The sequence below is a fragment of the Mastigoproctus giganteus genome, chromosome 2, assembly GCF_048544385.1.
Source record: "Mastigoproctus giganteus isolate SK-2022 chromosome 2, ASM4854438v1, whole genome shotgun sequence".
In the NCBI taxonomy this organism is placed as follows: Eukaryota; Metazoa; Arthropoda; class Arachnida; order Uropygi; family Thelyphonidae; genus Mastigoproctus; species Mastigoproctus giganteus.
Genome location: NC_143576.1, coordinates 182,278,611 through 182,296,676, shown reverse-complemented (window position 1 = coordinate 182,296,676; position 18,066 = coordinate 182,278,611). Strand labels below are relative to the sequence as shown.

Here is an 18,066-nt window from a genome sequence, read left to right as displayed (position 1 = left end):
AAGGGTGACACGAGTAATTACAGACCAGTTAGTTTAACTTCTGTTCCGGGTAAAATAATGGAGTCACTGGTTAAAGATGCATTGCAGGATCATCTAGACAAGACTGCAGCAATAATTCAGACACAGCATGGGTTTGTTAAGGGAAAGTCTTGTCTGACAAATTTGATAAGATATTATGATGTGGTTACAAAGGAACTGGATGCAAAAAATAATTTGATATCATATATCTGGATTTCAGGAAAGCTTTTGACACTGTTGCGCATGGAAGACTATTGTACAAATTGGAGCAGAATGGTATTAAGGGTAAGTTGCTACAATGGATAAAAGGATGGTTAAATGGGAGAAGACAGAGGGTGGTAATCAATGGGTGCTGCTCTTCATGGACTAATGTTATTAGTGGAGTCCCACAGGGTTCGGTGTTAGGTCCACTGTTGTTTTGTATATTTATCAATGATATTGATGAAGGTAAAAGGTAAAGTGCAGCCATTATCAACCCACTGCAGGATGGAAGCCTCCTCAACTATTCATGCTGAGGGAAATGGACCATAATCTGCCACGCTGGTCCAGTGCGGGTTGGCAGATTGACCGTATTCAGCAGTCAGGGGCTTGAACCCCGGTCTATTCAAAGAGCGTATGCTACTGCACTCCCGCCCCTGACCACTCGGCTACGGAGGCCTTGATTAAGGTATATCAGGCTTAATGTCGAAGTTTGCAGATCATACAAAGGTTGGCAATGTTGTTAATGACAGTAATGGCAGTGTGCTACTGCAACAGGATCTGAAGTTTAACTGAAGTTTAACCTTGACAAATGCAAAGTACTGCATATGGGTAGAAGTAACTCCAGAGAAACGTACCAACTGTGTGGTACTACACTTAGGGTGGTAGAAAATGAAAAAGACCTGGGAGTAATTGTGCAGTCAGATATGAAGTTTTCTGAGCAATGCAGACTGGCTGCCAGGGCAGGTCATGGGGTTTTGTCAATGATATATAGGAATTTTGCTAGCAGGGAGAAGGAGGTGATTGTCCCTCTGTATAATGCAATGGTCAGGCCACGCCTTGAGTACTGCGTACAGGTCTGGAGGCCTCATTTTAGGAAGGATGTAGATTTACTTGAGCGTGTACAGAGAAGGGCAACAAGATTGGTAAGGGGAATGAAGGGATCCTCTTACCAAGAGAGGCTTAAGTTCTGCAAATTGCAGGGCTGGAGACTAGGCACCTGCGCGGTGATCTGATTGAGGTATATAAGGCCTTGAATGGGTTGAGCACGCTGAATTCTGATGGGATCCTTCCACTTGTTCAGATTATGAACCTAAGGGGGCATAAATTCAAATTAAGAAAAGACAGATGTAGAATAGATGTGCGGAAATTTGCCTTTAGCCAGCGGGTGGTTAATTGCTGGAACAAACTTCCATCTGTCGTTGTGAAAGTTGACAGGTTAAATAAATTTAAGGAGGAACTGTACAGGCATTTGGAGGGAATGGTGTGATTTTTTATTTTATTTTTTATTTTTTTATTTTATTATTTTTTTTATTTTTATTTTTTGGCTGATGCTGCATAAGCTCATACAGTTGCTTTCTTGCATCACATGCCACTACTACTACTATTACTACTTGTGCCACTCTTTGATACCCCTTTGAGAATTGGGATACATTTGCACATCTCCAGTCTGTGGGACCTCAGATGAATCAAAGGACGCTCTCATAATTATGGCTAAGAGTTTGCTTACTTCCTTTGCTGCCTTCCTTTAATATAACTGGATAGATCCCATACACCCAAGGTTCCTTTTTGTTTCAACAATTTCTCTTCTACTTTGCTCTCAGTTATTACAAAATCATTTAGCTCCCTGTTAGAGTGTGTTCAACTTCTGGCCTCCACTTTCTTACATAATTCCTCATGTGTGAACGTAGATGCAAAATACTCAGTTTTTCAGCTACCTGAGCAGGATCATCATCCGTCGAACCATCGATATCAAGTGGAAAAATCTGATTCATCCCCTTCCTTCTAGAGTCTACATAAGAAAGAAGTCTTTGCTGTTTATATCTGCATCTTTTGACAAAGGTTTATCCTAATCTGTCTTTGCATGCCTTTGTTACTTGATTACAGTATCTACCATAGACGTCTGTGATGCCTGATAATTTATACACAACCCATGCATTTTTATTCTCTGCCATGAGTATCATTAGTTCATCTTACATCCATTTAGGACTAAACCTTGAACTGCATTTTTTAGTTAGTATGAAAAGCCAAGTAACTTTCAAGATTAATTCCTTGAATGCTTCCCATTTAGAATTTGCTGTTGGTAACATCATCCACTGATCCCAGTGAACAGAATTTGAAAACTTTCTGAAATCACCATAGTCACCTTTACTAAAGCAATAACCCTTCCCTTTTACCCTTGAATCTCACATTAGTACACTGTGATCACTGCCACTTTATCTGCATAATCGAGGCGACCTCTGGTTGCCTCTCGAACATGGTGCTATAGAAAAGTCTTGCTAATATGCAAGTAACCAATCCACAAGTTCCAGTCAATATCTGGGAAGTTAAAATCCCCTATTGTAAGGCATTCTGATTTACTGGCCCACTCGATTTCTTTGTACAGTTCTTCGTTGTACTCATCAGAGTCATTAGGCCTATAACACACACACACACACACACACACACACACACACACACACACACACACACACACACACACACACACACACACACACACACACACACACACACACACACACACACACACGACTCTAATTTTTGCTTTCCCAGTGCTTATGACACACCAAACTGACTCAACATTGCACTACCCACCAATGTCAACTGGATGCACTTCCTTAGATTTCGTGTTTCTTAACTAACAGCATAACTGCTCCTCCCGTGCTGTACACATTGTTCTCCCCAAATTGCAATTCTGCATTCCTTATATCTGAGTGACACCATGTCTCTGATATCATAATATCCACTTTTGATGTCTTGACTAGCACTTCAAATTCATCAAATTTATTTACTATACTCCTAGTATTGGTGTACATGCAAATATACATGGAGATGTTCTTAATCTTAGTGACCTAACAGAGCTGATGTATTTACTTGTTTCAAGATGACTCCCAGCAGTTCCTGAAAGTCCCCAGGAAATTGCTTTCCAGGCTGGTGCTCATTCCAAGAATCACTTTCACTTCTGACTGCGGCTATTGTTAATCTATTAATCTGTAAATCTCCCCCCCCCCTAAGCTAGCAGTTTTCCGACCCAACTAACACTGTCTAGACAGCATCAGCAAATATTCATATACCCTATTTTCTATTTACGTGTATCCCTTCCCTGTAGAAACAGTATGTCCTGTTAACAAGCACAGACCATGCTGCGAAAAATTCTACCCCATGAGCACTGCACAATCTATCAAGGTCCAAATTGGTTGACAAGGCTCTCACCATATACTCCCTCCTATTGTGTCTTAGCAGAATTTCTTAAGGGCATGCCCCCTGTTCTTCAAGCTCTCATAAAGGCCCATAACAACGCTGAGTTGTCGCCCCAACATCCCACACTTTTACATGCAGCACACAAAGACATACATCCTTAGCAATACCATATCCTGTTCCTGATAAATCTGCAAAACATCAAACAAGCAGTATATTTCATAAGGCTGTGATTCAGAGGACAAACCCCCCCCCCCATTGTCTGTGATTCTTTTCAAATTGATGAATCAGGGATCCATCAGTCTCAAATGAATTGGGCCAAACCTCCTTTAAGAATAGGATTAAAATTTTGAAGAAATATAGCAGCTATTCATAATTTAAACTTGCTTCTTTCCTAGTTAAACATGAAACTTTTCCATCAACTCCCACAGAAATGTCCTGGTCGCTTCAATAGACTAAGAATTGAATTAGACCTAAAACAATTAAAAGTAAAATTTGTTACCTGTCTTGTGCAATTTGTGCCCTGACTCGTTCCCGTGCTATTCTTTCTTCTTCTTTTTCTTTGGCTCTTTCTCTTGCCCATTCTTTTAGTTCATTATCCTGCTTCTGTTTATGGGCTCTTAACATTTCTTTACCAACCTTTCTGCGCTCTATTTCACTTTGCTTCTCTTTCTGTAAAACAACTTGATACTTACGAACTTATAATTACAAAGAATATTCTGTATAAATGAAATACACTACTTAATATTACATATTTTAAAATTTAGATTAAGTAATGCCTCAGAACCAGCAATAAACTAAAATTATAATAACATTAAATTTCTGAATAAAGGTTATGATAATATTATCTTGAAAATCTTAAGTTTATATATAGTTCTGGGTAATTTATATATAGTTCCAGTTGTTGAATTAAAAGATATGAGACATGGATTCAAGTTTGGATTATCTATTAAGCTTCAAGTCTGACAAGGCTTTCTGCCTTACTGTAAATATTATTTGACCTTTTTCAATACACATTAAATATGGCACAAAAATTGGGCATTCTACTTAACTTAGTAAAATTCATAAACCTAGATCATTATTTAAATAAAAAGTCTAAATTCAAATCTCTGGATTAGAGTATTATCAATCAAATCACTTCTAATTTCCAACTATGCTATGTGAAATATTTTATTTGAATATATTAAGGACACAATTTTTAACAGTATCATTCAGTCACTGGTAATTCTTAATTAATATATTACTGCCAAGATGATTTTGGCTTTTGAAGTTTATTTACACATTGGCTAATTTCCACAAATGTTCAACAACTTTTGTATATACTCAAATTATCAGTTGCAAACATCTCATTCTAAAAATTTCAGTAAAAAATCAGAAACTATTGAAGTTTATTTCAATAACTTGTTATTGAATAATTTATAGTAACTGCATTATTAATGACAATACATTATTTTCAGGAATCTTCTATTTAATTTTTTTTTAGTTTAATTTCTATATCAACAAATTTTCAGTGTGAATATCATTATGAACTTTGGATGCCAAATTGCGACTTATATGATACTGTTTATCCTTTTATTCTGTGGGCATCTCTTAAAAAACCAAATACTGATGAATTTGTTTTTTTAAGAGATGGCCCATTTATTGGTAATTGCTTATATTTGAAGATTACCATTAATAACCTATATATTGTAAGGATCTGAATTTGAATTATTCCTTAGTTCATTAATCATCTAATCCTTCAATTAACATGCAATGTGACACCTACAGCACAAAGGCAATAGAATCACAAAATTTTTGTGTAATAAAACTACTGCTTTAATGCAACCCTTAAATGATTTGATTAATCTCTCTATACGTTAAAAAAAGTTCACCAACCTTGTGCTTCACTGTCTAACACATGACCATGCCCGATATCATTTGATGTTCCATTGTAATGTCAGCTGATGAAGGGACTCAATATAGTTTGTATATTTATAAATAGTTTAGTATTTTGTGAATATTTTAAATATTTGTATAGTTTGTAAATATTTTAGCCCTGCCCTTTCAGATGCAACAATATTCCTCATGCATTATGGAACCCAAAGCAAAAGGCCTTTTCCTAAGTGACTTGGGTAAACACGGGTAAATAATTACATAGTGATATTTATTCCACCTTGAGAATGATGTGTGATGTGGTAGCCAATGGGAGAAGAGGGATGCAGGTCACATGATAAAAGTGGGCGGGGAATTTCCTCACTACAAAAGCACAGGTAAATAATTGCATAGGTCATTTCCTGATTAGATATTGATCAGTATGTTTCAACAGGTGTCTTTTACATAAAAAAAAAGATTTGACTTACTCCTTCATACTTCTACATTTTATGTAGAAAAGCATGCACGGGGGTTGGCAACAAAGCAACAGGGGCAAAGCTCCCTAGTAAATTTATTTAAACTAAATGTCTCAATATTTTATTTTATAAATTCTCACATGTAAAACTTTATTTAATTATGCATATATGCAGGAATCTGAATTCTCTCTCTCCCCCCAGTACGTATGTGCGTGCGCACGTGTGTGTGTGTGTGTGTGTGTGTGTGTGTGTGTGTGTGTGTGTGTGTGTGTGTGTGTGTGTGTGTGTGTGTGAATTTTTCATAATATAATATGCAAGTACACTTTCAGGATCAATTCAGAACCAGAAATCAATAAAAAAGTTTATATAAACATTTAGCCAATTTTGAATGGTTACAAAACTATAGCTATTGGAGTTTTCAATGATAAAAAATAATAAAAATTATAAAATAGTAAATCACAATAAGCACACGTATCTAGTAAAGTGTTACAGTTTGCTTAATTTTTATTTTTTTTAATCATTGAAAACTTCAGCTCTATAACCATTCAGAATTGGACACATTTTAAATTTTTTTACCATTTTAAAGTACTGATCAATCCTAAAGTACAGCCCGCATATCATGAAACACCGTGTGTGTGTGTATGCACCCACATGATATGACCAAAAGTATTCAGAGACAGCTGTACAAATATGCAAAACTCCCTGTACATGCATATTAACTCAGGCATACTGTGGGTATGCCTGTGCGGCACTGCACTGGGAGCCAGTATGGGTAGATCAGAACACATTATCACTACTGGACTAATAATAATCTTTCAAGTTCATGAAATGCCACTTCATTTACCAATGGTAACAGTGATTTGCTGTTTCAAGTTAAGATTATTGGTCCTTTCTTTTCAATAATGAAAGTGATCAAGCAGTTTCAGTCAATGCAGAATTCCACTGTGACATTAGTTAAAGAGTTATAGGCACAGTTTGAAGAAACTGACAACACAGATGAGATATGGTACCAACATGATGAGATAACATCCTATATAGAAAAAGCAGGCATTAAACTTTTACACTAAATTTTTCTAAGCCAGCTAATTTCTTGCTTTAGAGATGACCCATGGACACCTTTTCCCCACTCCCCATGTGCATGGAATTTTTCTGTTCTTGAATCCTTTTTGAAGAGACCCACAGTATGTCTGAGTATTAAACTGCTTTGTCCAGTACAGATACTGCTATATATACTACAGGTGAATTCAAGCTATCAAAGTCATGAACAGTAGTGAATTCAAGCTCTTAGTTACTGAACAGTAGCAATGATGATGATGAGCCTCTGACATCTATCATCAGTATGAATGGCATTATAATGAGGCATGATTTCTGTTGCAGGTGGTTCTCAAGAAGGTTTCTGAAAGTTTTGTAGGATCAATGCAACTGTATGTCTAGTGAAATACAACAAGCACCCACTGATATTGATTTTTTTTTAAATGTACACTAATTCCATCTGGCATAGTGGTCTCTTATAAACTGTGAGGATCTGTCTTGAATATGCTAAATTTAGTGAATCTTGAATAGAAGCGAAAGGCCTTTCTAGAATTGGTGGAATTCTGTAAATTCTCTTGCTGGTTACTAATGAGCAGTTAGATTTTTTTTATTTATTGGGGATGGTTAAAAAAAATACAAGCCGGTTAAGAAGCAGCCTCCCCCCCCAGGTAGTCTTTCCACCTGATCACAGGTCTAGTAAGAAATGCTTTATTACATTTTGGTACTTCTGAATGTATGGAATGCTTCCACATTCGTAACAGTCAGCTTTAAATGGAATATTTTAATTCTCTGCTCTTCTTCCAAAGTAAGTTCTTTCTGACTTTTTTCTGTTTACTGTGAGGTTATTTATGATCCTGGATTGTGCTGACATCAATCATTATTTCTTTGAATTTTTGGTAGAATTCTTAATTGTCTATTTGAATTGCTCTTGATATGTGAATGGCACTGTTGTTGACTGACTTTATTGCAGAACAGAACCATTTATAAAAACTGTTTTTTTTTTTGTTAGGATTTGTAGTTTTGACCACTACTGGGCTCCTCCTTGCTGTAGTAGTAATGGAAGGTGCATTATTGGAATAGGGGGGGGGATGAGGTGTTTTGATTTCCTAGTTTGAAGAGAGTGAGAGCCTCTCCCCCACTTTCCTCTTGAAGTTTTAGGAGGGGAGAACTAGATTACGTCATACATGCCTCTACAACTCATAAACATGCAAGTTTGTACCAAGTCCAACCCCTTCAACACCATTTTGAGGAGGATAATCTCTCTCCCCAAGTTCTCCTGTAAATATGCAACCAACAATCAACAATTCAAAGCATGAGATATTTGTCTGAATATGGATATCAAGCTTGTTTTTATGCTCTTCTGCATTCTTTGCATGTCAAATCAATTTTATGATTACCATTAGTGAAAAAAAATTTCACTCCTAGACTTAGGAAATTAAAAACGAGTTATGTTGTTATTCTTTCAAAATTTAATACAATAGAACGTTGGTTATCCGGAATAATTTGAAAGGCTGATTTTTCTCCTTTTTTTTTCTATTAACGGTAGTACAGTAAGTGCCAGGTATGGTGATCACGTTTTCAAATTGAATTTTGATTCTAATTAGCCAAAGATCGAGTTTACTACCCATTCATTACAGAATGCACAAACAGAAAGCCCAAAACACCGAAAACTGCAAACTGTTTTTGTTTTATGGTTGTGGCCTCTAGAATTCTATGTGGTCATCAGAAATGTGCTTTAGAAAAATATCACAGAGACTACTGGGTTTTCTCTGAAACCATGAGTGAATTTCAGATTAGTTTAGCTCCAGATTCAGTAAGAATAATATCAGCCCGAAACTGTGTGATTTATTATTTTTCACATTTTACATTTTACAGTAAAATGCGAATGAAATGAAAACGCGTAGTTCTAATATTGCAACAAAAAACGGAAATTATTAACAGAATTAGTAAAGTTGAAAATTTATGAAATCTCTGCAAAGAGTTTAATATGAAGACTTCAAAGATTTACGACATCAAGAAAGATTCCAATGCTATAACAGAATTTGTGTTGATTATGGGTAGAGAAGGAGGCTCTAGCAGGAAAAAGACAATGTCGAAATCTGAAAATGCCGCTTTAGAGAGTGCACTCACTTTATTTATTTTTATTTTTTTTTGTTTTCTTCAGAGCGAAGTTTAGGTGAACCAGTGTCTGGCCCAACGTTGTGTGAAAAAGCATTGGATTTTAATCAAAAATTAATAGGTAATAAAGATTAAGGCAAGCACACATTGGCTGAAAAACTTTAAACTAAGACATTGTATAAGTGAACTAAATATTCAAGGCAAGAAACCTTCTGCAGACGAATCGGCAGCGGTGTCCTTTGAAAAGTAAGTTTGCTTCAGTTATGGCAAATTAAGAGAAACGTTTATAACGTTGTTGAGATGGGCTTATTATGGAAAGCATTACCGGAAAAACCCTATCCACTAAAAGAGAAATGCACCAGGTTTTAAGATGAGAAAAGAGCGAGTTACAATTGCTATGTGTGCAAATGCCACTGGGATGCACAGACTGTCTGTGCTTGTTATCGGTAAGTTGAAAAAACTGAGAGCATTTTAAAATATTTCTAATTTTGTTGTTTTGTATAAAAATCATAAAAATGCATGGATGGATGTTTCTGCTTTCTGAGATTGATTTATATATATCTTTTTTAATTTAATTAATCTTATTTAATTTAATCGTAAGGTAAGATTAAACTTATTTAATCTTAATGAAAAAATTATCCGGAAAATTTTTCGGTTCGATTATTTATCTGGAAAATTCAGCTACACGGAAGAGGTCTAACATCAATTATTCCAGATAACTGCCGCTCTACTGTAGTATGAAAATGAAAACCGTAAACATTATACGCTGCATAACATTAATAGTTGGTCACATCCTACCCAAGCACCACGTCAGATACAACTATAAATATACTTGTAGCCCTTCAAGGAGCCATTAGTACGATTGTGCATGCAAGATACTGTAATCAACAGAATTAACAGCCATCCAGCATGAAATGGTAATAGAGTGCCACATAAACAAACAGGCTGTACATGATATTTCAATGGCACTGAAGATTCCTGGGTCAATGATTGGTGAGGTGATCTGTGATGTGAAATGGAAGTGGACTGATGCTTAAACTGTAAAGAAACAAAACATAAACAAAGCCTCTTGGATGGACTGAATTGTCTGGTGCACAAGGAGAAACTACCCAAAACACAAAGCTGAACTGGTTGCCTCTTTGAAGGCCAAATGGTGGAAAATACTGCAGACTATTTAAAAAAAAAACTTCTGGAAAGCGTTCCACAGAGGCTTTCATAAAAAGTTTCAGCACACATTAGTTTTCCTATAAATAAAGGTTAATTTTAGATGTGCAGGTGTCCAGATATTAATGGTATGGCTGGGTGAGTGGGTTGGTGTGTGCATGAGTGTGTATTGTTAGAATAATTAATATGAATGAGGCAACATTGTGTTGCAACAAATCACTTTCAGATATGACAAACTGAAAAGTTTACCTCTTTCTCTTCCTGTTCTTTTATTATCTTCTTTTCTTCTAGAAGTTGTTTTGCTCTAAAAAAAAATAAAGTGTTTAAATATTAAAGAGAAGGACATAACAAATTGATAAGGTTAAAATTACGAAGTGCTTAATAGGTAGAGCTAGACCAATACCCACAAACATGCACAAGAAGATGTAATTTTTTTTTTGGTAGTTGTTGGCGCATCAGCTTCTGTCGCCATAATGCACCTCCCAAGGTCTTTGCAGTACTTTGATCCAAGCCCGAGGCGGGATTTGAACCCGCGACCTTTGGGTTGCCAGGCAGGCACTTTACCCACCTGGCTAGCCCGGTCGGCACAAGAAGATGTAATAATGTTTAATTGTATTTATGATGGCATTACGTTAACACATTTTTTAATGGTATTTATATTTTCATTATAATATTTTTATCTTAAATTAACATTAGAGTATCACACACATACAGGGTGATTCACTACCAGTGCGACAAACTTGCAGGAGGTGTAGGGGGCACAAAAGCAAATCGGAATCACATAGCATTGCAGGATCCAAAATGTCTTCGTCATGCGGTAGAGAACGTTGAACGGGAGGTCGCGTGAACAGCGATCCCGCTGGAAGTCAACATTTGCGAACCAGTTCCCAAGGCAGTAGGATGGATGAGAATTCAAACATTGAACTGGCCGACATGCACCTCGCGTATGGAGCTGTGGACTGTAACGGGCGCGCCGCTCTGCGCTCGTACCAGGAACATTTCCCACACAGGCGTGCTCCTCATCATACGATTTTCGCACATGTGCACAGAAGGTTACGTGAGACTGGTTGCTTCACGAGAGGTACCATGAATCGAGAGCGAACGACGAGGACGCCAGACAATGAGGAGAATGTCCTACGTCTTGCAGAAGGCAATCTGAGTACAAGGACTTGAGCGATAGGCCAATGATTGGGTATTTCCCAATCCACTGTATGGAGGATACTGTCAACAAACCAAATGAGTTCATACCATCTGCAATGCCTCCAATCATTGGAGTCTGCGGATTATCCAGTCCGGAGGACTTTTGCTACTTGGTTTCTTCAACAGAAACGGTTCGCAAATGCTGACTTCCAGCGGGATCGCTGTTCACGTGACCTTCCGTTCAACGCTCTCTACCGCATGACGAAGGCATTTCGGACCCTGCAATGCTATGTGATTCCGATTTGTCTTTGTGCCCCCTACACCTCCTGCAAGTTTGTCGCACTGGTAGTGAATCACCCTGTATATATATATATATATACATAAAATTATTTTTATTGTTATGTGTAGAATGTAGTAGGTATATATATATATATAAGTATAGAATTTAAATATAGATCAGAAGTAAGATACAGAAGTAAGAGTATTGCTGTTCTTTTTCATAATTTTGGTGGATGACCTCTGACGAAGACACAAAAATTATGAAAAATACTGCAATGCTATTTCCACATTGGTCGTTGTTTTTTTCAAAATTTGCATTTTGTTTCTTTTTATATCGTTACATTCTTTTTATATCGTTATACTCTTTTATATCGTTACACTTTTTCTTTTCTTTTTTCCACCCTTTGTTCAACACATATCGCTACCAGGATACACGGTATTTTCATTATTAGCACTAGTTAAATTCTATATTTAAATTCTATACTTATATATATACCTACTACATTCTACACATAACAATAAAAATAATTTTATGTATATATTATGGTTGTAGGGTACCTTTGCTCTTGCAGTGTCCCTGATCCATAATATCGCACTTCAAATCCGACTTCTCTATTTATTTTTAATTTTTATTATTCGTAATAATTATTATCCTAAGCTTTATCCAGGTTGAGCTCACGCCACCTAGAACAGCTTATATACACTTGCTATTTCTTTTTTCTACCCAATATTTATATTCACCATCCTATCCTATTTATTTTTAATTTTTTATTATTCGTAATTATTATCCTAAGCTTTATCCAGGTTGAGCTCACGCCGCCTAGAACAGCTTATATACACTTGCTATTTCTATTTCTACTTGATTTTTTATATATTTACCATCCTATCCCTATCTTGAAAGTACCGTTTACTCTTGGTTGCGCCTACACTTTATTTTGATGTCATTTTAAATGTTATTGTAACTTTAATTTTAATTGTAATTTTATGCAACTTATATGTATGGAACCAGATAACTTTGATAACATGCTACATGGGCAGAGTAGAATAAATTTGACCCCGGGTACACATGCTCTGTACTGTACTCCGCAACACGGATGTAACTCTAAACATACGCATTTAACACACACAAGACAGAGCACAACAGCATGTAATGCTTCTACCTTAGATAAATATGGGATCCATGACTTTAAATTCAACACCTGCAAGAATAAACTTTGTTTAACCTGTCCCTGTATACACCCGCAGCATATAACAAATGATGCATCAAAACCTACTTTTTGTAAAACTAGTAATGTTATATACCTCATAGCCTGCAAAACATGTAATATAAAATACGTTGGACAAACTAGCAATAAGCTGCACCTAAGAATTAATCAGCATAGATCTGACATCAATAACTACTTAAATAGAAATAATAATAATATAGAACATGAAATAGAATATATGCATTTTCAATCACACAACTTCAACAATATATACATATCCATATTAGCACAGATTAATAACGCTAATATTAGAACTATACAAGAAGAAATATTTATGTTAAAATTAAAAACATTATACCCATATGGTCTAAATAATAAATTCAACCATAAAATTATTACTAATAACTTAACAGACAGTTGTATATATGACAAATTCAATATAATCAAGTTCCATAAGAACCCACGTAAACGTACTAATAAATCTAAAAATACCAGCAACAAGCACAGTACTATTTTAGGTGATTTTGAAGTCACCCTTAAGAACTGGGATAAAAATATTATAAATGTACAAGATATACATAATTTACTTTTCAGTACTAAACACAGTATACTGAGAGCATTATACAAGTTCATACGCACTTTCAATTTCGAGTCCAAACATCTCTTTCATTTAATAAATGATATTTGTAAATTCAATCTAAAAAACAAAAGCTCTACAACATGTGATAAAGAATCAATCATTATCTTGAACTTCAACAACCATATCATGGACAACATAAATATCAATAAACTTATAAATCAGCATAATCATCTACTTCCTAATACTAGTCCTAGTTATATTAAAGTAAGATATAAGTATAATAAACCCTTTGGATTATTAGCTTGTAACTACAAATCTATAGCTACCAGTTTAATATCACATATTACAGACAACAACAACTGCATTTGTCAACAAAGCAACATGCAGCAATATATTGATCCAGACTATGGACATATCATTACAGGAAATCTAAACATAGTTACGGACCCAATGCTCAGATATGTACTATCACAAGGATTCAAATTCAGGCCACGTACCAAAATAAATGTAACCAACTTCAATAAGCAGATATATCAGGACCTGTTAAACTACTGCTTCCAATTAGCCTACAAAAATAACACACCTATAGAAGCATACCATATGTGGATTAGCCATACATTCGCCTTATTCAAGCGTAAATATGCATTGCACAGTTCAAATGTATATTATCAAGGTAAATACTACAACTTGACTAAATTAAAACAAAAACTGCTAGAAATACACAAAGACTTCGTAATCACACTGGTAGATAAAGCAGCCAATAATTTTGCATTCATTTGCAAATATTTTTACACACATACTTTAACTAATGAACTTAACTCAAGTAATACTTACAAACCGATATCCAGTACATGTAATATCATTACAAAAAAACTAATGGCCTTCAATAAAAAACTAAAGCTCAACTTAAGCAATTACAGCTTACCTTATATCTACTTCATTCCTAAATTTCATAAAAAACCAATAGGCTTCAGATTCATAACCTCATGTAAAAATAGTTATGTACACAAATCTGGAAAGAAACTTGAACAACTACTGCAACCACTGAAGCATAACATACATAACAGCAAAATCATAGGCAACAACCAACCCGTATTAAAAAATTTTTGCAAAGTAATAAAGTCAATAATATTCAAACCTTTGATTTCCATAGCCTATTTACCAGTATCAATCAAATCAATCTCAAATTGGTACTAAAAGATATCTATGATAAACATAAGGACTTTATTTCCTGCAACACATATTACTGGAACAACATACTGAACTTATGTATTTCCAATAACTTCATATATGATGGTAACACAGTATATCAAGAAACCAATGGAACACCTATGGGCAGCCCAGCCTCATGCATAATAGCTAACCTATATTTATACTGGTCAGAAACCTCATTTCCACAGGACCTAATCCTATTCAGATATATAGATGACCTCATAGTAATCAACTGCCCGAATTTCATCCAGGATTATGGACATTTATACCCTAACGAACTTGTACTAGAAAGAACAAACAATTCTGATACAGCAGCCCATTTTTGGGATCTAGACATTAATTTAAAAAATGGTATAGCCTCCATCAATTTGTACAACAAACGTGAAGCATTCAAATTTAGCATAGTAAACTTTACACAATGGAATTCCAATATTTCCAAACAGGTACATGCTAATGTTATCCTAGCACAATGCATCAGAATAGCAACAATATGCAGCGACAAAACTACAGCTATTGATAACATCAGAATATTATACAGTAAACTAACCAAAAATCTTTTTCCTATTGCATATCTGCGTCATCATATCAATAAAGCCCTTAACATATTAAGGCACAAGAAATTAATAGATATTAATATAAACAGCATTATTAACTTATAATTATTCCCATACGCATCAAGTATGTATATAGTGTAAATACAATACACTAGGCCTCTTTGGTGTCTTACGGTCTGGAAAACTTGTACCCACCGATTGGCCTGACATAGTGTATTTACCTTGTAACTATCTTGTAATTATTTTTAAACCTATCTTGATTTATTTATTTAATTGTTATTTGATTGTAACTTAAATGTACACAGTTACACTCTTAACACAACTGACGTAAATACTTTATATTTCTTATCTATCCCAGATGTTTGAGCAACTCCACCGCATACGTAAATTACATAATATACAGACAACAAATTCGTCTAACGCTAGGCGCCGCTAGCGTTTCTACGCATATATACACGGGTTAGCCTCCGGCTCAGTCTTTTCTGTCAACCCGTCCAGTAGCGGTAAGTTCTTGTCATTCGGACACTCCCTTCCTTTGTCTTCACTTTCATAGCGGTCCACTTACTTCTGTAAGGTCATCCATGTTCTGTATGTAATACATTAGTAACACATAATAGTTTTACATAACTTGTATTTTATTTATTCTAAATTATTTTTACCACGTGGCTTCTTATACGTGCTCTTTGACATACAGAACATGTCAGATACAGAAGTAAGAGTATTGCTGTTCTTTTTCATAATTTTGGTGGATGACCTCTGACGAAGACACAAAAATTATGAAAAATACTGCAATGCTATTTCCACATTGGTCGTTGTTTTTTCAAAATTTGCATTTTGTTTCTTTTTATATCGTTACATTCTTTTTATATCGTTACACTCTTTTATATCGTTACACTTTTTCTTTTCCTTTTTTCCACCCTTTGTTCAACACATATATCGCTACCAGGATACACGGTATTTTCATTATTAGCACTAGTTAAATTCTATATTTAAATTCTATACTTATATATATACCTACTACATTCTACACATAACAATAAAAATAATTTTATGTATATATTATGGTTGTAGGGTACCTTTGCTCTTGCAGTGTCCCTGATCCATAATCCATATTATCGCACTTCAAATCCAACTTCTCTATTTATTTTTAATTTTTATTATTTGTAATAATTATATATATATATATGTGTGTGTGTGTGTGTGTGTATCTATCCCACGGACAAAAAAATTAACCAATATAAAGAAGCCCATATGTTCTCCTCTACCTTTTAACTAATTTTGAAGTTAATTTGTAACTAAGCATGTTGTAGCTTGCTTGGCATTATAATTTGTGCTTACTAACAAATACTTCAAGTTAAACAGATTAAAAGTTCTGAGTTAAAAAGCAAGTAAAAATAAATATATATTTTTTACTTTAATCTTAGCTTTAACTGTAACCCCTAAAACTTATTTTTCTGTTTCCTCTAATTTCAATATAAAAACCATTTTTCTTAATGATATAGGACTGTAGGAGATACTTTAATGGAGAAAAAAAAATATGGCAGATTTGAGAAGCATTCTGCATTAGATATATGATCACAAGGAAGTTTCTACTCCCTAAAAATATTGACATAATGAACTCAGCACTAAAGCTTGGTCTCATGGCCAACTTTAAAACAAATACTATTATCATGATTCTGTCTAAGTTGTTATTATCTTTTTAAATTGTATAGCATCCATTAAACAGGTTAATCTGCCATGCATTTGAAAATTTGAGCCACCAAAAGTACAGCTGTTTAAAAACTTAATGCCTTTACACCAGCTAACAGGTGATTTCTGTTAGTAAATGTATGTCAAAGAAGTGAGTAATATATTATGCTTAACCAAATGGCCAACCAGTGTATGGAAGAAAATTGCCATTTATAACAGTTGTGTTTAAACGGAAGTTTTCTTCCATATACCCATTGGCTGTTCCCATAAAGGTCTTCTAAACAAGCTCCCATATTATAGACTGCTGACTTTTTTTGCAATTGGGTATCCAGTTTTCTCTCTGGCTGCTCTCTGTAGGCAATGGTAGATGGCCCTCTAATTTCTCCACTAATGCTGGTTTCCAAGTTTCATACCAATAAAACTTTGAGTTTCTTTATACAATGAGACAAACCACTTTCCCCTTTTTCACTTAATTTAGCAATGAAAACAAAGGTAATTTGTTTACTCTGTATTATTCTTTTGCTTTAAAACAATGATTTTCAAGGCAGAGAAATGTTTCTTCTCACTCTTGAGTCACATGAGACTGCAGTTTATTTTTAGATCTCAATTATATACACACACAATTTCCTTTCCTGCAGTAAAAAATAAATAAATATATATGCACACACAGAATGGCTAATCCTACATAAACTTATCCAGTGCAGTTTACAAAATTAAATGAAAATAGCTGTTATGAAAGCAAATTAAAAAATATACAGCTTTTTTTCACAAAATTTAATAATTTTTTATTTGTAATTATAAAAAATTATTCTATAAACCATCCTGGCAGTTAGAGTTGCATGAGCATAATGGTCTGTCCTCACATGCTAAATGTCTGAATTATCACTAGGCATTGGTGGTGCCATTTGGTGGCTCCAGAAGAATAAATTATATCACAGTATTTAAGTATTAAGTGACAAAAGTTAGTTAAATTCTTTTAAGGTTAGAATTTTCAGATGTTCTAGTATGTGTGTGTCACACAACATAAGATTGGTTATTCTAGTCAATTCACAAATTTTTCAGTAACTTTATTAAAACAGTGTACCTTTCCACCCTTTCTTCAAATGGCAGAGGAGAAGTACTTGAGGAAGCCATCTCAGGTGTGACTGCTGTTGTAGCCTAAAACACAATAATGCAAATGAATCCCAATATCAAAAATTTCTTCTATTATCTGGTTAATGTTCTACAAAATTTACTTTTAAGAAGAAAAGTAAAAACACACAGCATACATAAAACATGCACCGTTTTTTCAGGTACAAAGCCATATTACAAATGAAATTACAATGATTTGTGACTCTATCGTGACTTTAATC

General features: G+C 34.7%; 1 protein-coding gene across 3 annotated transcripts in view; it reads right to left on the bottom strand.

Annotated features, from left to right (window-relative positions):
* The window catches only part of LOC150089814 (UBX domain-containing protein 4), a 206,620-nt gene that overhangs the window by 90,204 nt on the left and 98,350 nt on the right, over positions 1 to 18,066 (bottom strand). For all 3 annotated transcript variants that reach the window (XM_090389660.1, XM_090389659.1, XM_090389661.1), the window contains exons 7-9: positions 17,799 to 17,872; positions 10,305 to 10,359; positions 3,917 to 4,086 (exon numbers count right to left, since the gene is read on the bottom strand). In XM_090389660.1, the coding sequence (XP_090245786.1) occupies positions 3,917 to 4,086; positions 10,305 to 10,359; positions 17,799 to 17,872 (299 nt within the window). The remainder of the gene's footprint in view (positions 1 to 3,916; positions 4,087 to 10,304; positions 10,360 to 17,798; positions 17,873 to 18,066) is intronic.